The sequence below is a fragment of the Microcebus murinus genome, unplaced genomic scaffold (genome assembly GCF_040939455.1).
Source record: "Microcebus murinus isolate Inina unplaced genomic scaffold, M.murinus_Inina_mat1.0 scaf008_hap2_Mmur4.0, whole genome shotgun sequence".
NCBI classification, from domain to species: Eukaryota; Metazoa; Chordata; class Mammalia; order Primates; family Cheirogaleidae; genus Microcebus; species Microcebus murinus.
The window spans coordinates 220,053-247,963 of NW_027438954.1; the positions used below are offsets into that span (position 1 = coordinate 220,053).

The following is a 27,911-nucleotide window of genomic DNA, read 5'->3' on the forward strand; positions in this document are numbered from 1 at the left end:
TCAGGCCAGCCTCTCTCTCCACCCCACCCCCTCTTTCTGGCGTCCATCCCCTCCCCAACACCACCTCTGCTGCTGCCTCTGGCTGTGGACCTGCACCTCTTCCCCATCCCCAGCAGGCCTAGGAAGCAGGGTGAGCCTGGATGAGAGCCCCTCAACCTGGGGCTCTCCCAGGCCATGGCCCGTGTGCTCCCAGGGAGGAGCCCCGACCCTGAGCATCTGCTAGAGGCTTGGCAGAGGTCCCGCGGAGACCGTGTCTTCTGAGGACAAAAGGCAACAGCCAGCAGGCAGGGGGTGGGGTTGGGGGGGAGGGACCAGCAGCTAGGTGGGCAGACGGGTAGCAGGGGCCAGTGCTGGCCCCCTCCCAGCTTGGCGGGGGCATGAAGATGGGGGTGGGAGTGTGCAGTGGAGGAAGCACCTGCTGGGACCCCCACCTGCCAGCTAGTTGGGCACCCCAAGGCTGTGTGCTGCCCACCTGGTGTTCCCCAACACCCCCAACCCTGCCCAGTGCACTCCTCTGGTGCCTGCTTTTCCTGATGGCTGAGATTTAAACCAGCTCAGCTGTATCCACGGCAACAGAAGCAGGAGTGTCACTGGCGGAGAGATCACTGAGGGTCCCATAGTGTGGTCTGGACTGTGATTTATCCTGTGTGAGACAGCTTGAGCCCCCATCCTGGATTCCAAGACATCCCTGCTGAGAGAGCCCAGGTAAGCAGTCAGCATCCCTCCACCAAGGATGGAGGGCTGGGACTTCTCTTCTGTCTCCCCATACATATTTCAGTCTCCATCACTGCCATGCTATCTCTCTCTGACTCTGTTAGTCTCTCTGTCTCGTCTCTCTCTCTCTCTCTCTCTCTCTCTCTCTCTCTCTCTCTCTCTCTCTCTCTCTCTCTCTCTCTCTCTCTCTCTCTCTCTCCGTCACAGGGACTACTTGGGCACCCAAGCCTGGAGACTCCTCATCTTTCCCTGTTTTCTCCAATCCCAAATGTCCCATGAGAAAGGGAACCACCACCTGTTTCCCCGAGCAGGGTCTGCTTTTGTCGTTATGGTCTCGTTTGGGCAAGAGGCTGTGTTAATATTTCCTTGTGTGCTAGTTGTAGAAGGGATGCCTGGGATCCGGCCATGCACCCTGGGCAGGCTTAGCCTCTTGCAGCTGCCTCCTCTCCCTTTCCCTCCTTCACTTTCCTCCAGGATCCTTGGCCTGCTTGCAGGGCGGGGTGTGTGTGTGTGTGTGTGTGTGTGTGTGTGTGTGTGTGTGTGTGGTGCACCTGGGCAACGAGCAAGTGGGTAGACATGACAGAGAAGCTGCTCCCACCCCAGACCACCCCCTACTCCTTGCCTCCTTTCCACCCTTCCTTCCTTCTACCCTCTGTCTCTCCCCACAGGTAGCACAGACTTTTGCTCACTCACCACTGAAGATACTGCTGTGCTTCCCAGCTAAGGAGAGAAGCCACTGTAGGGCTAAAAGAAAGTGAGGTGGGGGTGGGGCTCACTTCCAGGCCCTGGGCTGCCTGATGGCTCTGGAGGGCCAAAGACCAAGCCACTTGACAACCTGCAGGGGCCAGGCACAGCATGCTCCTCCCCACGATGTGGGCCCCAGCCTCCACCACAGGGCTGTCTATCTCTGTTTCAGATGCCCATGTCTGGGACTCCCAGATCTCATGGCCTTGTGCACAGTGGCCAGAGGTCCTTATATCTGGAGGGGCAGGAAAACCTGATACATGGAGAACATGGATTCTCCCAGGGACACTTCTCCCAAGTACTAGCTCTGCAACGTTAGTGGAAGCATGCCACTTATTGAATCTCAGTTTTCCCATCTGTCAGACTGGTAACCCTTCCTTCATGGGTGTATGTAGGGACTAAATGAGTTGGTGCATGTAAATAAAAGATGTGCATCAAGGTGGCACTAAAGCAGTCAGCAAAGCTCATGGTCAATGTTGTTGTTGATTACTCATGATTAATATTGTTATTGATTATTTGGGGGAGGGACTGGTCCCTTTTCTCCAGGGTCTCAGCAGAGATGTGGGGAGGGCAGCAGGTGGGCAAATGGTGGGGAAGTGGGCGGGGAGTGGAGGGGAGGCAGGAGCAGCTCTATGTTGTTACTTCCCGTTTGTAGGGAATGAGAAGTGGTGGCAATGGGTAGAGCCACCCGTCCCCACCCCACTCCAGGCTTTTTTTCCTGCACATTCCCCTGTTTGTGCACATACACAGCACACACACACACACACACACACACACAGGCTTGAGCCCCCATGAGCCAGCAGAGGCCTGGCTTGCAGCCTACAGCATTCCTGGCCCTGATGATGTATGCATCTCCCCGTGGAGGGGAGACTTGGCAAGAGTTTGGCCTGTGGTCAGTTTGGCCTGTGGCAGGGCCTGGAGACAAGGCTGCAGGTCCTGAGATTACAGGGCTTCAGGAAGAGCTGGGGTGTGGCCCATGCAGCAGCCAGACATGTGGGAAACAGGTGGGTCCCAGGGAGTTGCTCACCTAGACCCTGAGGTTGGAGAAGAATGGGGTCTGCTAGCTGGTTTCTGGGTGTGGAGCTGTGGTGGGGTTGGTGGCCAGGGAAAGAGGGTAGGAGGGGAAAGGCTGAGGCCCAGAAGACCCTCTGTGTGGGGGCAGGGAGGGGTGGGGCTTTGAGGCATAGAGTAGACTTTTCTGAAGAAGCATTTGGTGTGGAAGGAAGAGAGCCCAGCCTGTGGTCCACAGGCATCTGGGCCTGAGTGTGGGTGTATATGTGCTACTGAAAATGTGTGGCTGAGTGTGCAGCGTGTGTCTGTTCATGGACACTGTGGATATGTATGAGTGTGTGTTTGTGTGTGTGTGTGTGTGTGTGTGTGTGTGTGCAGGTTGTATGATGGCATGTGTGTGAGTTTATGGGTATCTAGGTAGGCTTGTGTGTGTACAAAGAAGTGGGTATGACTTTGCATGTCTGTCTGGGTAAGCAAATGGGCATGTTTGATTCTAAGCCTGAGTGTGGCTGTGTTTCTCTGAGCCAATAGGCCTTTCGAATGTCTGGATGTATATGTGTGTGTTATCAATTTGTCTTTCAGTATACATGTCTGGTTGTATGTATATGAGTGTGTGGGTTTCAGAATGCCCGGGTGTGCACATCTAATTAGGTGAATACCTAGTTGTATCTGATTATGTATATTGGTATATGCCCACATGTGTATGGGAGTGTAGGTGCATCTAAATGGTGTGTTTGTGAGTGTAAGGACATATACATGTGCATGTCCATGCATGTATGGGAGGGGGTATGTGTGTGTGAACATGTTTCTGTGCGGGTGTGTCTGTCCCGTATCTGTGTGAGTAGACCTGTGAATTTGTGTGAATGTCTATGTGGACTCTCCAGCACTTTAAAATTATATATATGTCTGTGTGTGCATGTCTGAGTGTGTTTCATCTATAGACAAACCTATATGTCCACATCCAATTAGGGAAATGTTAGTGTGGGTGGGCACACTAGTATAAGGAGAACTAATTGTGTGAGTAGAGGTGAGCATATGAATGAAGATATATTTTGTGGGTGTGTTCATGTGTGCACATTTGATTTTGTAAATGAGTATGGCTGTGGGGGATGTATGCTTGTATACACACACATGGCTGTGTGCATAGGTGAATGGATGGATTTGTATATATGTCTAATTATGTTTATGTGTGCACTGTTATGTGTGAGTGCATGTCTAATTGTGGTATGCATGAGTAACTACATTTCATAATACTTGTGTACACATGTCTCATTATGGGTTTTGTTTGAATTTCTGAGTGTGAGTGTGAGTAAATATGTGTGTTTGAATATGCCTGTGAGTGACTGTGAGTGTATATGTGGGTGTATATGCTAGTATGTGTGCACATGTGACTGTCTATGTTTCATTGAACATGTCTTACATATATACCTGTGTGTTCATGCATTTCTAATTGTGTGTGTGAATATGCTGGTGTCTAAGCCTGTCTGAATGTACAGGTATATGAATGTACCAGTTTGTACAGTTTTAATTATTGGCATATGTGTGTTTATGTTTATATATCTTTGTTCTGGAGCACATGTTGTAGAACAATGTAAGTAAATGTACATGCATGCCACTTGTGTGTTTGAGTGTGTGTGTATATGAGGATGTCTTTATGTGTATGTGTCTGTGATGAGTGTGGATCCATTCCTGTGCAGATGTGCAGGTGTGTGTGAGTATGTGAATATACTTCCATATGTGCATGTGTGTGAATATACCTTTGTTTCCGAGTCCATCTATGGGAATGTAGGTGTAAATGATTCTTCTTTTATTGGTGTGGCTTCTCATATGGGTGTGGGAATGTGTGGGAATGTACGTAGTGTAAATACCTGGCTGTGATAGTGTGAGTGTGTTTTGTGAGTACATTTCTGTTTCCATGTCTGATTGTGTGCATTATGGGAATGGATTAATGGACAAGTTTATGTGCATGTGAATATGCTCATAAGTGTACATGCCTGGTTGTGCATACAAGTCTGCATGTTAGAATGTCTGCGTATCTATACATCATCTCATTTATAAACATGTGCACGTCTGGGTATTGATGTGCATGAGTATGCCTGCACAGATGTGTGATTGTGTGTAAATATACTTATTTGGTCATGTCTGGGTGTGTATGTGTACACATGTAGGAGCTTGCCTCTCTGTGTCCCTATTTGTTCATTGCCTCTTTGGGTGTGATACAGAGTCTGCCTGTCTGTGGACATGTGAAAGTGTGCCTATGTGTACCTCTGTGTTTGTGAGTGGTTGTATGTCACCCATGGGCATTATTTCCTGTGAATGTATATCATGTATGCATGCCTGTGTTTAAGAGTAAATGGATGTACACATGTGTGACCCCGTATAGGGAAAGTGTGCATTACTGTAAGTGTGCCCGTGTATAGGGATGAGTGTATTGTGCGCGTGCCTGTCTGATGGTGGGTGTGGGAGAAAGAGATACTTGGCCTTGGGCTTGTGCAGATGAGGGCTCTGAGTTGGGGCGGTGTATAAGTTTGAGTGTGTCCAAATGATTGTATGTGGGAGTGTGGGTGTACTGAGTTGAGAGTCTGTATAAGTGTGTATGTGTCTGGGTAAAGTGCCTGTGAGTGTAAGTGTATTGAGGTATGTGTATATTAAAGATGGGTGTATTTAGATGGGATTTGTGTGAGAGCATATGGATGTATTGGTGTTGGGTACATGTGTGAAAGTGGGTATATCTGACTGGCGTGTGTGAGAAGGAGAATGAATATATCCAGGTTGGAGTATGTGAGAGTGTGGGTATATCTACGACCCATCAAGACTGCTATCTAAGATCTGTAGGATGTGAGCAGGGCTTGACCTGTGTCTGAATGTCTACATGGCTGTGTATCCGGATGTGTTTACCTAGGTGAGATGTGTTGTCTCTGGATGGTAAGTGTGAGAGAGTGGATCTGGGTGGTGTGAGAGAGAGACAGTGTGTGTGTAGGTGAATCTGTGGGGGCTGTGAGTGAGTGGATCTGAGGGGTGTGCATGTGAGTATATCTGGATAGTGTGTATGAGTGTTTGGATATATTTGCTTGGGGAATGTATCTGAGAATGTGGGTATATTTGTATGTGAGAGAGTAGTTGGTGTATCTGGATGTTTTGTGTGTTCAATAGTGTGGGTGTGTCTGGGCAGGGTGTGTGATTGTGGGCATGTGTATGAATGTGTATATGGGCATATGTGTCTCTGCTGGAATGTCTTTAAATGTGAACATGTCCATGTTTGTCTATGTACGTGCGTAGGTGTGTGTGGCCATTTGCACCTGAGCATGTCGGTAAATGGGAGCTGGCTTATGTGTGCACGTGCTTGTGTATTTCTACATGCAAATTGGATCTGCAAGGTCTCTGGAGGTGGCCTTTGGGTTCAAATCCTAGTTCTACCATTTATTAGCTATGTGCCTCTGCGCAAGTCACCTAACCTCAACAAAGCCCCCATGTCTTATCTGTAAAGTGGAATTAATAATATTGCCCATCTCACAGGGTGAGGACAGGGTGAGTTAATATATGAAAAGTGCTTAGAACCATGCCTGGCACTTAACAAGTCCTCTGTGCCATATAAGGTGTTACCTGTTACTACAGTTGTTAGTTGTACCAGTGTGTAAGTAAAATTATGTGTCCACCTGCAAGTGTGAAGGGGGTTTCTATGTGCATATTTTCCCCATTGTCCATGTCTTCATGTATGTATAAGAGCAGATGCTGTGTGTAAGTGAATGTGTGATTGTGCATGAAAGTGGGTTGGTACTTCTATGAGTCCAAGTGTGCACATAAAGCCATGCACATATGAGAAAGGAAGTGGATATCCAGGGGGTGGGTGGAGGGGCTTGGTCCTGTGTGTATATTTCCTGGTGCACACACATCTGGGTGTATGAGTGTACACACCTGTATCTGTGGTAGTGTAGTGACTGAATGTGGGTGTTACTTGTGTTGCTGGTATGTCTGTATATATGAGCGAGCTTCTCTCTGTCTGTATATGTATGTGTGTGTGACAGCATGTTTTTATCTGACTGTGTATACAGGTTTGTAGCGGTCAGTATGCAAATGTGTATGTGGGAATCTCTGTTGTGAGTGTTTCTAAATGTCAGAAGCTTGGTATCCAGGTTTATATGTGATGATGCAAGTGTATATGCATGTGTGTAAAGAACTTGTGTCCATACGGCCGTGCGTCAGGATGTGTGTCTGTGTTGTATGGGTGTATGTGGAGGTGTGAATGGGTGTGTGCAACTGAGGGTTAGTGTCTCTGTATTTATAAGCCTCGATGGCTACGTGGGTGTGTATAGGTGAGCCTGTGTTGCTCTACATACCTGCTTGCCTCTGTGTGTGTAGCAGTGAGCTTGCATGTGGCTGCACGTGTGAGCATATCTGTACTATGTGTACATGTACATGTGCCAGGGCAGATTTGTGAGAGTGGCTTTGTATAAGACAGTGGGTTTTAATATGTTAGTATAAGAGCCAGTAAGGTAGGGCAGGGGAGGGCCTGGATCTGTAGGATGCAAGGAGGACTTGACCTGTGTCTGAACGTCAATTCTTATGTCCGTGCATATAAGACTGTGTCTGTAAGTATGTAGTTTCATAAAATTGGGTTTGTACATATGTATGTATGTATGTATGTCTGCAAGTGCCCATGTGAATGGTCAATATGTCTCTGCCTAAGCCTGTATTTCTATAGAAAGGCAGTTATCTGTGTGTTTGTGTGTGTGTGTGTGTGTTTGTGTATCTTTGAGGATTTGCTGGTACATGGGTACCTACACACATGTCTGTCTGTTTCTAAGTAGATGAGCAAGGATGTGACCAGGATGTGATGAGGATGTGTATGAGCACCTGATTGTGCTTGTCAATTGGTTTAAGTCTGGATGTGAGTGCAAATTTGAATCTCCATGTACACATGTTCCCATGTGCCCATATCTATCTGAGTGTGCTAGTGTTTCTATGCAGTGTGACTGATATGAGTGTGTTGGGGCATTCGAAACGTGGCACATAGAGAAAGCAAAAGCTTTCTAGGGTACACTGGAGTAAACTGTAAAGGATTTAGGGGTATTGGGGTTTAACAAATCTCTTACATTTTCCTCATATTATACAATTGTGGGAAGCAAAACAAAAATGAAGAGTTTTATGGGAGTTATTAAATATTGAATTTGTATACAACTTGCAAATGAAATCTTTTCAGAATTTTTTCCTGACACACTTGAGACTTGAGCACACTTCTAGGAACATGTGTCTGTTTTGTCTGTTTAGTCTGTTTTGTGTTGCTGTAACAGAATACCGGCGACTAGGTAATCTATAAAGAGCAGAGATTTATTTCTTCACAGTTCTGGTGTCTGGGAAGTCCAAGGTTGAGGGCAAGGGCCATCTTGCTGTGTCATCCCATGGTGGAAGGGGGAGAGAAAGAGAGAGAGAAGGGAAGGGGGCTGAACTCATCATTTTATCAGGAACCCACTCCCAAGATGACTCACCCACTACTGTGATAACAGCATTAACCCATTTATGAGAACACTTCACAAATGTCCCACCTCTCAACACTGCTGCATTGAGGATTAAGTTACCAACACATAAACTTTGGGGGACATATTCAAACCATAGCAGAACATAACTTTTTATTCACTGATGTGATTTTGCAATGATCAACATTCATGCCTACTTCTGAGCCTTTGGTCATGAATGCCTTGATTTATTTTCTGGTCATGTGATTCATTTATGGGCATTTTAATCTTTTTTTTATTTGATACTTTTTATTTCAAAATATTAATGAAGTACAAATGATTCTGTTACATAGATACATATTATAATGCTTACATCAAAGCTTTTTTTTTTTACTTCGGCATATTATGGGGGTACAGATTTTAAGGTTTCAATAAATGCCCATTTCCCCCCTCCCCCCACAGGTCTGAGTCTCCATCATGACCATCCCCCAGATGGTGCACATCTCACTCATTATGTAGGTATATACCCGCCCCCCTCCCCCCTCCCACCTGCCCAATACCCTATTACTGTAGCACCTATGTGTCCACTTAGGTGCTACTCAGTTAATACCAGTTTTCTGGAGAATATATCTGGTGCTTGTTTTTCCATTCTTGGGATACTTCACTTAGTAGTATGGGTTCCAGCTCTAACCAGGAAAATATAAGATGTGCTATATCACCATTGTTTCTTAGAGCTGAATAGTACTCCATGGTATACATATACCACATTTTATTAATCCATTCTTGGATTGATGGGCACTTGGGCTGTTTCCACAGCCTTGCAATTATGAATTGTGCTGCTATAAACATTCGAGTGCAGCTGTCTTTTTTGTAGAGTGTCACTGGATCATTTGGGTAGATGCCCAGCAATGGGATTGCTGGATCAAATGGTAGATTCACTTGTATCGCTTTAAGGTATCTCCATATTACTTTCCACAGAGGTTGAACTAGTTTGCAGTCCCACCAGCAGTGTAGGAGTGTTCCTCTCTCTCCGCAACCACGCCAGCATTTATTGTTTGGAGATTTTTTGATAAAGGCCATTCTCACTGGGGTTAAGTGATATCTCATTGTGGTTTTGATTTGCATTTCCCTGATGATTAGAGATGATGAGCATTTCTTCATATGTTTATTGGCCATTCTTCTGTCTTCTTTAGAAAAATTTCTGTTCAAGTCTTTTGCCCACTTTTTAATGGGGTTATTTGATTTTTTCTTCCTAATTTTCGTGAGTTCTAAGTATATTCTAGTTATCAGTCCCTTATCGGATGCATAGGATGCAAAAATTTTCTCCCATTCTGTAGGTTGTCTGTTTACTTTCATGACTCTTTGGCTGTGCAGAAGCTTTGTAGTTTGATCATGTCCCATTTATTTATTTTTGTTGCTGCTGTGATTGCCTTTGGGGACTTCTTCATAAACTCTTTGCCCAGGCCGATGTCTAGGAGAGTGTTTCCAACTTTTTCCTCTAGAGTTCTAATAGTTTCATACCTTAGGTTTAAGTCTGTTATCCAGCGTGAGTTGGTTTTTGTGAGAGGTGAAAGGTGTGGGTCCTGTTTTAGCCTTCTACAGGTGGCTATCCAGTTTTCCCAGCACCATTTATTGAAGAGGGATTCTTTTCCCCAGCGTATGTTTTTGTCTGCTTTGTCAAAGATGAGATGGCTATATGAGGATGGTTTTATATCAGGATTCTCACATCTGTTCCACTGGTCAATATTCCTATTTTTGTGCCAATACCATATTGTTTTAATTACTACAGCTTTGTAGTATAGTTTGATATATGGCATATTAATGCCTCCCATTTCGTTTTTGTTGCCTAGAATTGCTCTTGATATTCGGGGTCTTCTTTGGTTCCATACGAAGCGTAAAATTATTTTTTCTATATCTGTGAAGAATGCTGATGGGATTTTAATAGGTATTGTATTGAATCTGTAGATCAGTTTGGGTAGTATAGACATTTTGATGATATTGAGTCTGCCGATCCACAAGCATGGTATGGAATTCCATCTGTTTACATCCTCTGCTATTTCCTTCCTCAGTGTTTCATAGTTCTCCCTGTAGAGGTCTTTTACGTCCTTGGTTAAGTATATTCCTAGGTACTTTAATTTCTTTGTTGCTATTGTGAAGGGAATTGAGTCTTTGATTTGGTTCTCAATTAGATTGTTGTTGGCGTATATGAATGCCTCTGATTTCTGTGTATTGATTTTGTATCCTGAGACTTTACTAAATTCATTGATCAGTTCCAGGAGTTTCTTGGTTGAATCCTTGGGGTTTTCTAGATACAATATCATATCATCAGCAAACAGTGAAAGTTTGATCACTTCTGCCCCTATTTGGATACCTTTGATTCCATTTTCCTGTCTGATTGCTGTAGCCAAGACTTCCAGTACTATGTTGAACAGAAGTGGAGATAGTGGGCAGCCTTGTCTGGTTCCAGATCTAAGTGGGAATGATTTCAATTTTTCCCCATTCAGTATGATGTTGGCTATGGGTCTGTCATATATGGCTTGTATCATTTTTAGGTATGTCCCTTCTATGCCTATTTTCTTAAGTGTTCGTATCATGAAAGGGTGTTGAATTTTGTCAAAAGCTTTTTCTGCATCTATTGAAAGAATCATGTGGTCTTTGTTTTTGCTTCTGTTTATGTGGTGAATTGCATTTATAGATTTACGTATGTTGAACCCTCCCTGCATCCCTGGGATGAAGCCCACTTGGTCGTGGTGGATTATTTTTTTGATAAGTGTCTGGATTCGGTTAGCTAAGATTTTGTTGAAAATTTTTGCATCTATATTCATTAGGGATATTGGTCTGTAGTTTTCTTTTTTTGTTGCATCCTTTCCTGGTTTTGGTATCAGAGTAATATTCGCTTCATAAAAGGTGTCGGGGAGGTTTCCGTTCTTCTCGATGTTGTGGAATAGTTTCTGCAAGATAGGTACTAGTTCTTCTTTGTAAGTGTGGTAAAATTCGGGTGTGAAGTCATTTGGACCGGGACTTTTCTTTTTAGGTAGCTTTTTAATTGCTGTTTCTATTTCAGCTGTTGAGATTGGTCTGTTCAGGGAATCTATTTCTTCCTGGTTGAGCCTAGGGAGGCTGTGTGTTTCTAGAAATTTGTCCATTTCCTCCACATTTTCCAGTTTGTGTGCATAAGGATTTTTGTAGTATTCATAAATTGTATCTTGTATCTCTTTTGGATCAGTTGTGATATCTCCTTTTTTATTCCTGATGGAGCTTATTAGAGATTTCTCTTTTCTGCTTTTCGTTAGCTTAGACAATGGTGTGTCAATTTTGTTTATTTTTTCAAAGAACCAACTTTTTGTTTTATTAATCTCCTGAATAGCTTCCCTGTTTTCAATTTCGTTTAGTTCTGATTTGATCTTGTTAATTTCACTTCTTCTGCTGGGTTTGGGGTTGGTCTGTTCTTCTTTTTCCAGCTCTTTGAGTCATTTCATTAGATTGTCTATTTGTGATCTTCTTGTCTTTTGGTTATAGGCATTTATGGAGATAAACTTTCCTCTCAGAACTGCTTTAGCTGTGTCTCAGAGGACTTGATAGCTTGTCTCTCCATTGTCATTTTCTTCATAGAATTTTTTTATTTCCGTCTTGATTTCTTCATTTACAAAGTAATCATTTAGTAGGAGGTTGTTTAATTTCCACGTTTTTGTGTCGAAATGTGAGTTTCTGTTAGGGTTGATTTCTAGTTTTATTCCACTGTGATCTGAGAAGGTACATGGTATGATTTCTATTTTTTTCAATTTCTTGAGATTTTCTTTGTGTCCTAGGATATGGTCAATCTTAGAGAATGTCCCTTGAGCTGATGAGAAGAACGTATATTCAGTGGATTTTGGGTAGAATGTTCTGTAGATGTCTGTCAGACCCAATTGTTCTAGAGTTTTGTTTAAGTCCATTATTTCTTTATTAATTTTCTGTTTGGAGGATCTGTCTCGTGCCGTCAGTGGGGTGTTGAAATCTCCGGTGATTATGGAGTTGCTATTAATCCATTTGCTTAGCTCCAGTAAGGTTTGCTTTATGAATCTGGGTGCACCTAAGTTGGGTGCATATATATTTAAAATTGTTATCTCTTCTTGTTGGACTGTGCCCTTCACCATTATATAATGACCCTCTTTGTCTTTTACTACTTTTGTTGGTTTAAAAACTAAATCATCTGAAATTAGAACTGCCACACCAGCCTTCTTTTGGCTTCTATTTGTTTGGAATATTGATCTCCACCCTTTTATTTTTAGTCTATATGCATCCTTGCAGGTTAGATGTGTTTCCTGAAGACAGCATATACTTGGCCTTTATTTTCTTATCCATTCAGCCAGCCTATGTCTCTTGAGTGGAGAGTTTAAGCCATTCACATTTATTGAGAGAACTGATAGGTAAGGTAGATTACTGATCATTCTGTTGGGTTGGATGTTGTTGCTATGATTTCTGTCTTGAGCCATTGTAATATCTGGCCTTTAATATCTTTGGGTTTTGGTTGTTTTTATATTTGTGGGTTATTATTATGATGTTCCGTGCATAACACTGTTTTAAGTACTTCTTGTAGGGCTGGTCTTGTCTTGGTGAATTCTCTGAGCCTTTGCTTGTCTGAGAATCTTTTTATTTCTCCTTCATATACGAAGGTTAGTTTTGCAGGGAATAGTATTCTAGGCTGGGCATTGTTTTGTTTCAAAAGAGTGAGAATGGGGCTCCAGTCTCTCCTTGCTTGTAAAGTCTCATTAGAGAAGTCTGATGTTATTCGAATTGGCTTTCCCTTGTATGTTACTTGCTTCTTTTGTCTTACAGCTCTTAGAAGGGCCTCTTTAGTTGATACTTTGGTCAGTCTGATGACTGCATGTCGTGACATCTTCCTGTTTGCATTGAATCTCCCAGGGGTCCTCTGAGCTTCTTGAACTTGTATATCGAGATTTTGAGCAAGGCCTGGGAAATTTTCCTCTATTATATCTTCAAACAGCTTGTCCAACCCTTGAGTGTTGTCTTCTTCCCCTTCTTGTAACCCTATGACCCTCACATTAGGTTTCTTCACATAATCCCACAGCTCTTGTAGGCTTTGCTCTTTTCTCTTGTTTTTCTGCTCTATTTCTGTGACTGATTTATTTAATTGGAGAGTGTTATCTTCAAGCTCTGAGATTCTTTCTTCTGTTTGATCTGCCCTGTTCTTGAGACTTTCCACTGTATTTTGTAGTTCCTTGAATTGATTCTTCATTTCCAGGAGTTCGGTTACACTTTTCTTCATTGTGTCTATTTCTTTTCCCATATCCTGGAGGCTTTTTGTGGTTTCTTTGTGTTGGTTATTGAGTTGTTGTTGCAGCTGGGTGAGTGTTCTTATGATCCACATACGAAATTCCTCTTCTGTCATATTGGTTGCCTGATTTTGGTTGGTGTCCGTTTCTAGGGGGCTGGTGCTCCTCTTTGGGGGTGTGTTTTCCGTTTGGTTCTTCATATTTCCTGAGTTCCTTCGCTGATTTCTTCCCATGTCGATCAGTTGTTGCTTCTTTCCTTAAGTTATTGTTTGGGTATTCACACACCTTGTTTAGTTTCTGAGGCGTTAGGTGGTGTCTGTGGGTGAAATTGGACCACTCCCTGTATATTGAGTCACTGGGTGCCGTGGAAAGGCTGTGCAAGATGCTGTCCCTGTCAGTAGGTGGCGTTTGCTTGGAGGAACAGGCTATACTGTTGATTTTGTGTCCTGTTAACAGCTCTTGTTCTGGGCGGAGCTGGATTGGGTAAGCCTGCCCTCAGGCCGTTAGCAGGGGTCAAAGTTCTGTTCTCTGCTTCCAGGGAAAGCTGTCAGGGCGGGGCTGGAATGGTCCTGCTCAGCCAGAAAGTCTATGTGTGGGGGTGGGGCTGTCTGAGACCCGCAGTCTGGAGCGGGCCTCGCTCTTTCCACCCTCCCCAACTCCGCAGCTACTCCTGGGCCTCTGCCAGCAGGCCAGACCACAAGCCACCAGGCCTCCCCGGACTGTGATGCCGACGGGGAGGTTCCCTGCACAGGAACGCCACCTGGGTTGGGCGCACGGCCTCCTCCTGGGAGGAGGGTTGCCCTCTAGGATGCCGATCCGCCCCTGGAGGCACACACACCTCAGTAGGCTGTTCACGTATAACCCTTCTGTTCCCCGGGCAATGCTAGCCCTTGGTGCAGGGGATCTGGTCTGCAGGTCTGACCTCTGGGTCCCAGAGTTCAAACTGTATCCCCACCAGGGAGAGGATTTCCGGTCCCAATTCACCCACAGGGAGCCCACGCTGGGTCTATGTCTCTCAGTCTCTGAGTCGTCACCGTTCTCCTGGGAACACCGTGCCAGCAGCACCTGGGAGGGCGGGCGGGTAGGGAGCTCACAGTCTGAGTTCCCCTGAGTCAGCTGTAGGGTCCCAAATGGGAAGGTCCCGTTCCCTGGAGGTGCCTCCAGCTGGTGGCTGTATTGTCTCTCTGGGCAGCCGCGGGTAGGGTCGGCGGAGGGGAGGAGGAGGCAATATGGCGCCTGCGGCGCGGCTCGGGTCTGTGCACACGGAGGTGCCCGGAGGAAGTTGGGAACCTGGTGCCACGTCTGCTACAGGCTCACCGCTGGCTGGCGGCGGCGGTCTCTGGGCTGGTGTCCGCAGGTCTCTCCACCCGCTGGGGAGCCCACCAGCAGTCCCAGATGCAGGGGAGGGGAAACAGCAAATCAACCTACCCTTGCCGCTGGTCTCCGGGCTGCTGCGGTGGTCTCAGCCTCCAGTTCTCCTCCACAGCCTCCTCCCGTGGAGTCTCCCGGGGTCTCAGGTACCCCTCCTTCCGGCCCTTGTCTGCTGTATGCTCGTCTTCTTGCTTCTTTCCTCTAATTTCTGCTAGAATCTGTCTTTTCTGCAGAGACACTCTGTCTGGCGGTGTTATTCGTCCGCCATCTTGCTCCGCCCCCTGGCATTTTAATCTTGATTTGGTAAATTCACTAGTGCTGAGTATAGATCTTCTATATTACGTTATCATGTTTTTTGGTGAAAACCCAAATAAAACAAATGAAGCAAATAATAATTTGTAATTTTGACATGAATCTAAACTTCTGTTGTGGCCTGCCACTTCTAGATCTTGGAGGGCATGTTGTTTAAAGTAAGACCCATTCCGTGGAGGTTGTTGAGGCACAATCTGATGTTGTCCCTAATGTCCTCAGTAATTAGCTTGAATGTATGGAATATAGCTGCATGGTTCTTCAGGTTAGCAAAGCTCACCTCAAAAACACCAGCTTTGGGGTCACCAGTTTTGGTTTTTCTGAAGCAGCAGGTATAGTTTCTAGTGTTGAATGTGGCTCGTGCTTTCAGACAATACTAACTTTTCTTAAGAAATGGAACAACTGCTTCTTTGTGCCTCCCTTTTCTACCTCCCTTTTAGAACTCACTAGTTCTTGCTATGGCCAGGCAGAGAACAAGGCTGTTTGTTTGTTTGTTTGAGACAGAGTCTCACTGTGTTGTCTGGGCTAGAGTGCGGTGGCATCAGCCTAGCTCACAGCAACCTCAAACTCCTGGGCTCTAGCGATCCTCCTGCCTCAGCCTCCTGAGTAGCTGGGACTACAGGCATGCGCCACCATGCCCGGCTAATTTTTTCTGTATATTTTTAGTTGGCCAATTAATTTCTTTGTATTTTTAGTAGAGGCTGGTGTTGAACTCCTGAGCTCAAGCAATACTCCTACCTCAGCCTCCCAGAGTGCTAGGATTACAGGCATGAGCCAGGCCAGAGACTGAGGTTTTATGCTTGAAATAGCCACATGATCTCTTCTATCTCTTAGTAGTCACCATCAACAGGAAACTGCTTGCATAAGTAGGTGGCAGCAAATGGTCAAAGTGTATATTTTTTTTTCCTGTCTAAAACTCCTTTCTCACCAATAATCGGAATTTGGATAATTCATAGTGTTCAAATTTTGTGTTTCAAAAACAGGATTCTTGGCCGGGCGTTGTGGCTCACGCCTGTAATCCTAGCTCTTGGGAGGCCGAGGCGGGCGGATTGCTCAAGGTCAGGAGTTCAAAACCAGCCTGAGCAAGAGCGAGACTCCGTCTCTACTATAAAAATAGAAAGAAATTAATTGGCCAACTAACATATATATATAAAAAAATTAGCCGGGCATGGTGGCGCATGCCTGTAGTCCCAGCTACCCGGGAGGCTGAGGCAGAAGGATCACTCGAGCCCAGGAGTTTGAGGTTGCTGTGAGCTAGGCTGACGCCACGGCACTCACTCTAGCCTGGGCAACAAAGCGAGACTCTGTCTCAAAAAAAAAAAAAAAAAAAAAAAAACAGGATTCTTCTTTAAATCTAACACCTTCATCTTCTTTCCATCAAATGTGATGTTGAAATTTCTTGTAACAAATGCTCATGGATTTTGAATGCAACAGAAAATTTTCATTTTGAGTTTCTCAAAATAATGAAGCTTTCTCCCTAAATAGACATAGACATTGCTCTACTCATCCTAGTAAATCTTCTTTGGTATTTGAATTATAACACCAAGTAAATGTCACCCAGGGAACCATACTTGACCTCATTTCTCCTAAGTTAAAGTTTTGCTTCAAATCCATAAACCTTATCAGTACACTCCAATATATTTTTGAGTGTCATTAAAATTTTTGATGTTATTTTATTCATGTGCTCAAAAAGCCATTTGTTGAAGCTAGTAAGCATCAAATCTGCAAAATGAGAATCATTCACAAAGAAATGCTGAAATGTTTCTTTCAGTGCATAAATTTTTTTGACTTTTTTTACTTCAGCATATTATGGGGGTACAAATGTTTAGGTTACATATATTGCCTTGCCCCCACCCTGAGTCAGAACTTCAAGCATGTCCAACCTCCAGATGGTGCGCATCGCATTCATTATGTATGTATATTACTCATACCCTCCTGCCCCCTCCCATCTGCCCAACGCCCGATAAATGTTATTCCTATATGTCCACTTAGGTGTTGATCAGTTAATACCAATTTTCTGGTGAGTACGTGTGGTGCATGTTTTTCCATTCTTGAGATACTTCACTTAGTAGAATGGGTTCCAGCTCTATCCAGGAATATACAAGAGGTGCAATATCATCATTGTTTCTTATAGCTGAATAGTACTCCATGGTATACATATACCACATTTTATTAATCCACTCATGTATTGATGGGTAGAGCATAAATTTTTAACAAAATCTCTACACACCTAGGTTTCAAACAGCAGAGAAGGCTGTGCTGACCCCATTTCTGCACAGAAATCTAAAAGGCAAGTGGGGAGTGTCTTAGATTTAATTAAATTCATCTAGCATCATTTATTGTGGAAATTAGACCTACAGGTAAACTTTTACAGGTGAGGGCTTCTTGGTAGATGAATCTTGGCATTTTCAGAACAAACTTGCCTCACTCAGGCATCAGTCTGCAGACCTATGCATAGTTTCCACAGTATTTCAAAATACATATCACTTTGAACATTTCCACCAGTTTATGTTGGTGCTTCTTGCATTTCTCTTCAGGGTTTCTAACAAGTACTAAAAACTAAGCACAATTAGTCAAGACCCATAGATGCGTGGATATAAAATGAAAATCCTTCCAATTCAACAATCTTGTAGGTTAGTGGCATCTTGACGTCCTTTGACCTGTCATCAGTGTGTTTCCTAATAGCAATAATGGAAAATAGCCCCTTCCCTATTCCCTTTACACAATTGGAAATTGTGAACAGTTTCTCTGCAGACTGCTAATCTGTGAGATTCTATTGGGGGAGGCATCTTAGCTTTATTTGTTAATCGTGCAACCCTGTCTCTAGCTTGTTGAACTTCATTTAAGAATGTTCTAACCCATCTCATAAAAGATCCCAGTTTCTCAATTTGCACTTCCAGATGTCTTAAAAAGTCCAAATCTTTCTATTAAAGGGGTCAGCAGTAGATCTACTTGTATCGCTTTGAAGTATCTCCATATTGCTTTCCACAGAGGTTGAACTACTTTGCAGTCCCACCAGCAGTATAGGAGTGTTCCTCTCTCTCCGCATCCATGCCAGCATTTGTTGCTTGTGGACTTTTTGATAAAGGCCATTCTCACTGGAGTTAAGTGATATCTCATTGTGGTTTTGATTTGCATTTCCCTGATGATTAGAGATGTTGAACATTTTTTCTTATATTTGTTGGCCATTGTTCTGTCTTCTTTTGAGAAGTTTCTGTTCATGTCCTTTGCCCATTTTTTGATAGGGTTGTTTGATTTCTTTCAATTCCACTAATGGGCATCTACCCAAAAGATCAAAAGTCACTTTATGAAAAACACACCTGCACTAGAATGTTTATAGCAGCACAATTCACAATTACAAAGCTGTGGAAACAACCCAAGTGCCCATCAATTCATGAGTGGATTAATAAAATGTGGTATATGTATACCATGGAGTACTACTCAGCTCTAAGAAACAATGGTGATATAGCACATCTTATATTTTCCTGGTTAGAGCTGGAACCCATATTACTAAGTGAAGTATCCCAAGAATGGAAAAACAAGCACCACATGTACTCAGTAGCAAATTGGTATTAACTGATCAACACCTAAGTGGACATATAGGAGTAACATTTATCAGGTGTCGGGAGGGTGGGAGGGGGGAGGAGGGGATGGGTATATACAACCACAATGAGTAAGAGGTGAAACGTTTGGGGGATGGACACACTTGAAGCTCTTACTCGAGGGGGTAGGGGGGCATGGGCAATATATGTATGGTTTTGTGGGCCATTGCATATGTGTGTGTGTGTGTCTGAGTGTGTCTGTGTATATGAGCAATTCTCAGCCCTCTCATACCCAACGCCCTCTTTTATGTAACAGATGTTTTGTAACACTCCTTTACTATCTGGAAATGAAGTTCTTAGATAATTTCTGCACATGTAATTTCAAAAAATAATCCATATAAGCCGGGCGCGGTGGCTCACGCCTGTAATCCTAGCACTTTGGGAGGCTGAGGCGGGCGGATCGCTCAAGGTCAGGAGTTCGAAACCAGCCTGAGCGAGACCCCGTCTCTACCAAAAATAGAAAGAAATTAATTGACCAACTAAAATATATATATATACAAAACATTAGCCGGGCATGGTGGCGCATGCCTGTAGTCCCAGCTACTCGGGAGGCTGAGGCAGTAGGATCGCTGAGCCCAGGAGATTGAGGTTGCTGTGAGCCAGGCTGACGCCACGGCACTCACTCTAGCCTGGGCAACAAAGTGAGACTCTGTCTCAAAAAAAAAAAAAAAAAAAAAAAAAAAAAAAAAAAAAAAAAAAAAAAAAAATAATCCATATAGTATTTTATACAATATCCATATTGTATTAACTATTATACAAATAAGAAATAATATTTATAAGAAATTATACAAATTTATAAGAAATTATACAAATTATTATATAAATAAGAAATAAGATTTATAAGAAAATAATTTCTATTTCAATATGTAAATGCTTGGGTATGACACTCCCCAAGAGATTCGAGGAGGTAATTAGAGGCTCCCGATGATTTATAATGAGTAAATATGGATTTAGGAGAAGGGAAACATCAGAGGCAGAAAGTGCAGGAAAATGACAGACAAAGACCTCTGGGTGAGGCTGGGTGCGGTGGCTCATGCCTGTAATCCTAGCGCTCTGGGAGGTCGAGGCGGGCAGATTGTTTGAGCTCAGGAGTTCGAAACTAGCCTGAGCAAGAGCGAGACCCTGTCTCTACTATAAATGGAAAGAAATTAATTGGCCAACTAAATATATACAAAAAATTAGCTGGGCATGGTGGCGCATGCCTGTAGTCCCAGCTACTCTGGAGGCTGAGGCAGGAGGATTGCTTGAGCCCAGGAGATTGAGGTTGCTGTGAGCTAGGCTGACGCCATGGCACTCACTCTAGCCTGGGCAACAAAGTGAGACTCTGTCTCAAAAAAAATAAAAATAAATAAATAAAACCTCTGGGTGAGATTTTCTGAAATAGTGAACGATTCCAAGGAAGATGCACTGCAAGTACAGTATCCTCTTGACTTACATGTGACAGCCACATTCCTGGATAGTTCAGGGCAGGCATGGTGGCTCACGCCGGTAATCCTAGCACTCCGGGAGGCCGTGGTGGGAGGATTGCTGGAGTCCAGGAGTTCAAGATTAGCCTGGGCAACACAGCAAGATCCTGTCTCTAAAAAAAAAAAAAAAAAAAAAAAGGCAAAAAAATCAGCCAGGCTTGGTGGCGCGTGCTTGTAGTCCCAGCTACCCAGGAGGCTGAGGCAGGAGGATCGCTTGAGACCAGAAGTTCGAAGCTGCAGTGAGCTATGATCGTGCCACTGCACTCCAGCCTAGGCAACAAAGCGAAACTTTGTCTCAAAAAAAAAAATGGTGTTTATCTTTGTAATAGAGTTATATTCTAGGTTCAGTTAGTTACAAGTCCAAATCCTAGGCGATGTGGGAACTACGTGGACTGTGTGGGACTACTCCGCCTATAGCTGGATAGCCAGCATCCTCGCCCTGGACCTGTAAATGTCAGAGGAACACTCTACACCCCTCCGCGTAGCAACCAAAAATGCTTCTAGGGATTTCCAAAATATCCCCTAGGGGGCAGTAACACCTTTATTCAGTACGAAGCACTGGTGCTTAGGCAAAGTACACTGTATACCTGCGTGAACACGATAGAGTACAAGATGTCCCTCCGCCTCTGTGTGTGTCCCCCACGTGCGAGCTGGCTGCTGGCCTTGGGTCTCCATGGCAGTGTATTGTGTGTGCGTGGGCGCCAGGGCAGGGGCCTGCAGGTGTCTGGGCACTAGCAGCTGTGCGTGTGTCGTGGTCGTGTTCCTGTGCCCACAGTCTCCCCCGCAGCTGGGCTGCAGCCGCCAGGCTGAGGAGAGAGCCCTCGCCTCCCTTGCTTATGGAGTCCAGCTTTCCCAGCCACACTAGGGAAATTTGATTGTTTGCTGCTATTGTTTTTTGGTGGGGGGTGTTTTGTTTTGTTTTTGTTTTAGCTTTGTTTTCACTGAGACTCTGGGCTACACGTTATCCACCTTCTCGGTCTTAGTGTGTCTCTCTCTGTCTCCCTATCTCCATCTTTATTTCTGTCTCTGTCTCTCTCCAGCTCCCTTGTCTCGAATGCCCCACCCCCACCCCGTCTCTCTCTCATTTTCTTTCTCTCTTTCTTCCCTGGCATTATCCCTCTCCCCCGCCCCTTTCCTTTTTCTCTCTCTTTCTCTCTATCTCTGCCTATTTCTGTCCCTTCTCTGTGTATTGTGCTGTTTCTCTGTGCGTGGCTGTTTTTTCTCACTCTCATTTTCTCTCTTTTCCCCTTTCTGTCTCTATTTCTCTCTCTTCCTCTCTGTATGTAAAGCTCTCTCCCCTTTCCCTGTTTCTCTCTCTCTTTCTCCCTCCTATGTTTCCATCTGTCTCTCACACACACTATCTTTCCTCTGTCACTCTCTGTAAGTCTCTCGATCTTAAATTCAGTCTCTGTCTCTGTCCCTCCCCGCCCCCACCTCCCCTCCAGGCAAAGGAGTGGGGACGGGGTGTGCGCAGTTCTGAGGGCGCTGTTGGGCCTTAAGGGGCTGAAGGAGAGCCCACCATCCCCACTTCTCCTCGGCCCCTGCCCTAGCACCCTCTCGTGGACTACTGGCACAGGCTCTGGGACTTCAGGGTGCCATCAAAAAAGTCTAGCCCCAAGTGGTGGTGGCAGGCCAGGTTGGATTGAGCTGGGAAACAGTGCAGAGGGGAGACTGCTCCTGGGAGGGAGGGAGTAGGGAGACCAGGGCTCAAGTCCCACCTACCCAGGCCCCAACCGAGCCCCTGCCCAAAGCCCAACAATGATAGTGAGTCTCCAGCTTCTACTCCAGTTGCCCCACTGCCTTCCCTCTGGGACTTGCCCTGTTACCTTATCACATCCCCACACTCCTGAGCTCTCCTGTTCCCCCCACTAAGCTTTGCCGTGCTGCTTTCACAGCCAGATGCACCCCTCAGGCCCCTCTTTCAGCAAATCCTGCCTGGATGTCTCCTAGGAACTCTCTCTGACCCCGCAGTCCATTTTGTCCCTCAATTAATACAACATATGATCACTGAGAGCTACAGTGCTCTTCTAGAGAAGCATGAGTCTATAATCCCTGCCCCTGTGGAGCTTTTGTTCTATTAGGATGAGGCAGGCAATAAACCAAATTTTAAAAGTAAATTATATTGTGCATTAGAAAAGAGAAGGTCCAGGAAGAAAAATAAAGAGGGAAAGGGGCATAGGGTGCCATTGCCTCTCATCTGGAGGAGAGGAGCCTCCTGAGTAGTCGCACTACTTCTACCTGTGACCCACGTGATCTGTTCTCTGCACAGCAGCAAGTGGAATCCTGTTCAATCCTAAATAATATCACTTCTGGCCTCTGCTCAAAACCCTTCCATGATTCCCATCTCATTCCAAAGAAAAGTCCAAGTCCTCACCATGGCCTCCATGATCTGGCCTCACCACCTTTCTGACCTCACTCCCATCACTTTCCCCTTGCTTACTCTGTTCCACCCACCTTCCTTGCTCTTCCTCAAATATGCCATGTGCAGCAGTCCCCAACCTTTTTGGCACTAGGGACTGGTTTCATGGAAGATAATTTTTTCACTGACTGGGGGTGGTGGCTGGGCTTTCGTGGGGTGGGGCATGGTGCAGAGCTTAGGTGGCTATGGGTGGCCCCCTTCCTTAGAGGCCACAAACTGGTACCAGGCCGTGGCCCGGAGTTGGGGACCACGGTATATAGGTCCACCTCAGGGCCTTGGCTCTGTCTATTTCCCTGCCTGGACTTCTCTTCCCCCAGATATCCACATGACTCACTCTTTCACCTCCTTCAGGTCTTTGCTCAGATGACACCTCCTCCATGAAGCTTTCCATGTCCACCTCATCTAAAACTGCAACACCTTCCCCACCCCTAGTGCTTCCTATCCCCTTCCCTCCTTGATGTTTACTCTTGGGAACTTGTTTTCCTCTGATGGACTATACTTCCCCTGTGTCTCTTCTTTATTATCTAGAACAGGCGTGCTCAAACTATGGCCGGCGGGCCACATACATGCTGCCTAGCACGTTTATCCGGTCCTCCAAGTGTTTTTGCCGCGGCTGCCTGTCCTGCTTAACAGTCTACTCATCGCGGGCCCACAGTGTGCACTCTCCAATGGTCTGAGGGACAGTGTACTGGCCCCCTGTTTAAAAAGTTTGAGGACCCCTGATCTAGAATGTCAGCTCCACAAAGACCAGGATCTTTATCTGTCTGGTTCACAGCTGTATCTCTAGTTCTAGAACAGTGCCTGGTGCACAGTAAATGCTCAGTAAATATTATTTCAGTGCATGACTGAATATGCACAAGCATACCTACATCTTTATAGTCAGACATACTCCCCACCTCACCTAAAATAAAAACCAAAAGCCTCATGCTGGCCCACAGCCCCAGACACTTTTGCAACCTCTTCTCCTACCAGTGTCTCCCTCACTCACACAGTTCTGGCCACGCTGGTCTTCCCAGTGTTCTTTGAGCATGCTAAGCATACTCCTGATCGTGAATAAATGAATCTATTTAATGAGTGGCTACCACCATTTTAGGAAAACACAAAGAATAGAAATGAATGGGGCACATTACACATAGGATCTACTGTTTTGCAAAACTTTCAGCTGAGCTGTGTGTGCATGTGCGTGTATGTGTACTGGGTTGGGATGTAAAATGTACTTTTTCCTATGGTCAAAAAAGTCTGAATACAACCTTAGGGCTTTGCAAAGGGGTAGAAGAGCTGCAGCAACATCCCTGCCCCACAGACCCACCAATGGAGGAAGCAAGTAACCAAGGACATCCAGAGAGCAAGGTGCAGCAGTGGTCCAGGGACAGGGCCTGACACCAGCCAGGGAGTAAGTGGGGTGGGCTCATAGACACACTAACTCTGCCCTTTCTGTTTCTTCCTCACCTTTCCTCTCCATCTGTTTTTCACTGTCTCTCTCCTGTTGGTCTGTATCTCTCTCTCCTCACTCTTTCCTATCCCCTCCATTTTTGTGTCAATTTCTACCCATTTATATCCTTGTTTCCATTTTTCTATCTCTTTGTTCTCTCTCCCCCACTCTGTCTCTCTGTGTCTGTGTCTCCCCCATTGTCCCCATTTGCAGGTGCAGCAAAGCAGGACGACTGATGGAGCCCTCCAGGGCCCATCAAGTACCAGACTGGCTGGCCCCATAGGGTGGCCAGTAGCCCCTGCCAACAGTATCTCAGTATGGCCAACACCACCGGAGAGCCCGAGGAGGTGAGCGGCACGCTGTCCCCACCGTCAGCATCGGCTTATGTGAAGCTGGTGCTGTTGGGACTGATCATGTGCGTGAGCCTGGCGGGCAATGCCATTTTGTCCCTGCTGGTGCTCAAGGAGCGTGCCCTGCACAAGGCTCCTTACTACTTTCTGCTGGACTTGTGCCTGGCCGACGGCATACGCTCTGCCGTCTGCTTCCCTTTTGTGCTGGCTTCTGTGCGTCATGGCTCCTCATGGACCTTCAGTGCACTCAGCTGCAAGATTGTGGCCTTCATGGCTGTGCTCTTTTGCTTCCATGCGGCCTTCATGCTGTTCTGCATCAGCGTCACCCGCTACATGGCCATCGCCCACCACCGCTTCTACGCCAAGCGCATGACACTCTGGACATGCGCAGCTGTCATCTGCATGGCCTGGACCTTGTCTGTGGCTATGGCCTTCCCACCTGTCTTCGATGTGGGTACCTACAAGTTTATCCGGGAGGAGGACCAGTGCATCTTCGAGCATCGCTACTTCAAGGCCAATGACACACTGGGCTTCATGCTCATGTTGGCTGTGCTCATGGCAGCCACACATGCTGTCTATGGCAAGCTGCTCCTCTTTGAGTATCGTCACCGCAAGATGAAGCCAGTGCAGATGGTACCAGCCATTAGCCAAAACTGGACATTCCATGGCCCTGGGGCCACCGGCCAGGCTGCTGCCAACTGGATCGCCGGCTTTGGCCGTGGGCCTATGCCACCAACCCTGCTGGGTATCCGGCAGAATGGGCACGCGGCCAGCCGGCGGCTGCTGGGCATGGACGAGGTCAAGGGTGAAAAGCAGCTGGGCCGCATGTTCTACGCGATCACACTGCTCTTCCTGCTCCTCTGGTCACCCTACATTGTGGCCTGCTACTGGCGAGTATTTGTGAAAGCCTGTGCCGTGCCCCACCGCTACTTGGCCACTGCTGTTTGGATGAGCTTCGCCCAGGCTGCCGTCAACCCGATTGTCTGCTTTCTGCTCAACAAGGACCTTAAGAAGTGCCTGAGGACTCATGCCCCATGCTGGGGCACAGGAGGTGCTCCAGCTCCCAGAGAACCCTACTGTGTCATGTGAAACAGGCTGGTAGGCAGACAGGCAGGGAGAAGGTCAAGGCCACCATGACAGGGCCAACAGCAAGGGAGAGGGGCCCATATAGGAGCCTTCCTTTCTAAGCTCCAGCCCCAGCCCTTGAACCACCTGTAATCTAGGCACCTTGGCCAACACCTCCCCAGGGTGGGGGACTGTGCAGGGGATTGGGAAAGAGGTGTTTTTATTTTTGTGGGGCCTGTCTCTGCTGCCTCCTTCTCCACTTCTGCAATCTCATATTCTCTCTCTCTCTCTTTCTCTCTCAGAAGTGACAATTCAGAAAAAGAAAACAAAACTGGGAATGCAGGTTTTTCTACTAACAGCTGAGGAGACAGGCTTTCTTGCTTTAATGTCTCTCCTTCTGACATTGTCCAGAAGGAGGAAATTTGTCCTGTAAAATAGACTTCCAAAGCTCTTATTGCCCCATCTGCTCCCAGGCACCCTCCTCTTCCAAGTCCTTTAGCAAGGCCTGGATGTTTAGGGAGGTATTGATCCAAGGCTGCTGACAAGAGGGACCAAAGGGGGTGCTGGGTCCCCAGGAAGCAGGGATGTTTACTTGCTATGTTCATGTGCAATGTTGTTTTATGGCCAATTCTGGTCTCAAGCCCAGTCTCCTCTCCTTCCCTACCATGTCGAGACCTCTCAAGTGGTTCTCGTGCATCTGTTGGAGAAGCTGAGAGGGTAGGGAGATGGGCCCCCAGGATGGGCCCAGGCTAGGTGAAAAGCAGGATGTGAGCTGAACTCCTCAAGCTAAAGAGACCTGAGCTTGGCCTCATTCTTTCATGCTGCCTTCTGGATCCCTGGCCCCCAACTCTTCTTCCTGAGGATGGAAATTCATTTTAGCCCCTCTAGGGCTAATGTGGGTGTCATACAGGCAGGAGCAGCCCCCCAAGGAAGTGTAGTGGGGTCACTAGATTCCCCAGAGTAGCTGGACCTCGAGCCAAAGCCTCGAGTCAGAGCTGAAGTCAACCCAAAATTTCCTCCTGGGTCCACAACACTACTCTTCAGAAGATGAAAATTCTTTTTCAGCCTTGGTAACTGATAGTGGTACAAACTCCAAGGTACTGTGGTCTCTAGTCCATTCCTATCCAACCTCTTTTTGTCCCCCTCAAGCCTCAGGGGCCTCAAGCCCCTCCTTGGTAGCCCTCAGCCTTCTGGGCCCTCAGACCCAAACATTCCTCCTCTCATTCTCCCTCAGCCCCTCCCCCTTTCTCCCTCCATCCTTACCTACACCCAAAGTGGAGCAGACTCCAGCCAGATTCTCCAGGTGGGAGATCCCAAGCTTCCCTCCCTGGGGCAGAGCCCACTCTGGGCATACTTCAAGGCCAAGGCCATTGGTGAGCCAAGCTGGTGCTCCTTTGCCTGGGCTTGACCAAGTTCTCTGCCCTCCTCTCATTTCCTGCAATGGGGGGGGGGTTCTGTATTTATCCACCCCCACTTTCCCTTATCAATAGAAGTCCTTGTCCCAAGCTCCCTCCCTACCCCAAGACAGCCCCAGCACTGGAGAAGCCTCACCCAAAAGGAATGGGGATGGCACTGGGCACTTAGCACTCGAGGCAGGAGAAACAGTAATGAACCTGGCTGCATAGTGGCCTTGGAAAGGCAGGCCAGAGTGGCTGAGAGGCCGGGAATGGGGGGACCTGTTCTCTCAGTGATGGTGATGGGGGTGCCTTTCTGAGGGGGTGGGATGGGAAGACCAAGGGGGTGGGGGTAAATAGGGTACATTCAGGAGGGTTTTCCTCCATTTCTTTTTTCTAACTGCCTGGATTCACCATTGGATTTTGTAAATGGAAAAACTAAAATGAACAATGCTATATTGGATGTTTTCTCTTTCTGACTTTGTGTGTGTCTGTGTCTGCATGTCCTGTCTGTGTGACCACATGGGGGGAGGTATGATTGAGTGTGACAGTGTGTGTCTGTGTAACTTTGTGTGGGGAGGCACCTCTGAGGAAAGCATGCCTGGTGCATACATGTGAGCAAATGCCTGTATGTGGAAACATATACTGCATACACAGACACACCTAGTTGAGAGAAGACAAACTAGAGTATGTGCCTGCAGCAGGAAGAAGAGATGAACTTGGAAACGGTAGGTATGTATGTAGCAAGAGGGTAGACTCCCATCTCCTAAGATCGCTGCCGTTGGCCTAGGCTCTAAGCACGGGAAGAGGGCAGGGAAGTTGAGAACCTCATCTCCTCCCAAAGCTTGGAGCCCCAAGTACCACTCCTAACACTGTTCTCAGTCTCCTTCCCAAGTTCAAACAACATGTTCCAGAAATTGGACATCAAAGGGGGATTGGAGATCAAATGTGGGGTGAACTGATGGGGTTCTGAAATGCCTCTCACAAAGTAATGGCTTCTGCAGGGACTGCTCAGCCTGGGATGGGAGCCCTTCCTAAGGGTCCACTGTATACAGCTGGGACTTTGGTCAGCTTTGACCAAAATCAGAGGGAGAGGTGTCACAGGGGGGGAAAAAACACCCAAGTCTGGGAGTCTACCCAGCCAGCCTGCTCCCTGGGCACTCAATTAATTTATTATCTATTTATTTATTCTCTCAGGTGCACAGAATTGAGTTGACCATACTCCTCAGTTCTCGGCACACTGTATCATCATTGGTCCATGCGAGGCTCTTTTATTCTTTTTTTTGTTTTGTCCCCGTCATCACC

The 27,911-nt window shown here is 46.1% G+C and overlaps 1 protein-coding gene across 1 annotated transcript; it reads left to right on the forward strand.

Annotated features, from left to right (window-relative positions):
- GPR173 (G protein-coupled receptor 173) lies at nucleotides 1-26,902 on the forward strand. The gene is made up of 2 exons (XM_012746633.3): nucleotides 1-705; nucleotides 24,011-26,902. Exon 2 carries the CDS (start codon nucleotides 24,115-24,117, stop codon nucleotides 25,234-25,236), a length of 1,122 nt encoding a protein of 373 aa, XP_012602087.1. The 5' UTR covers nucleotides 1-705; nucleotides 24,011-24,114; the 3' UTR covers nucleotides 25,237-26,902.
- The last annotated feature ends 1,009 nt before the right edge of the window (nucleotides 26,903-27,911 follow it).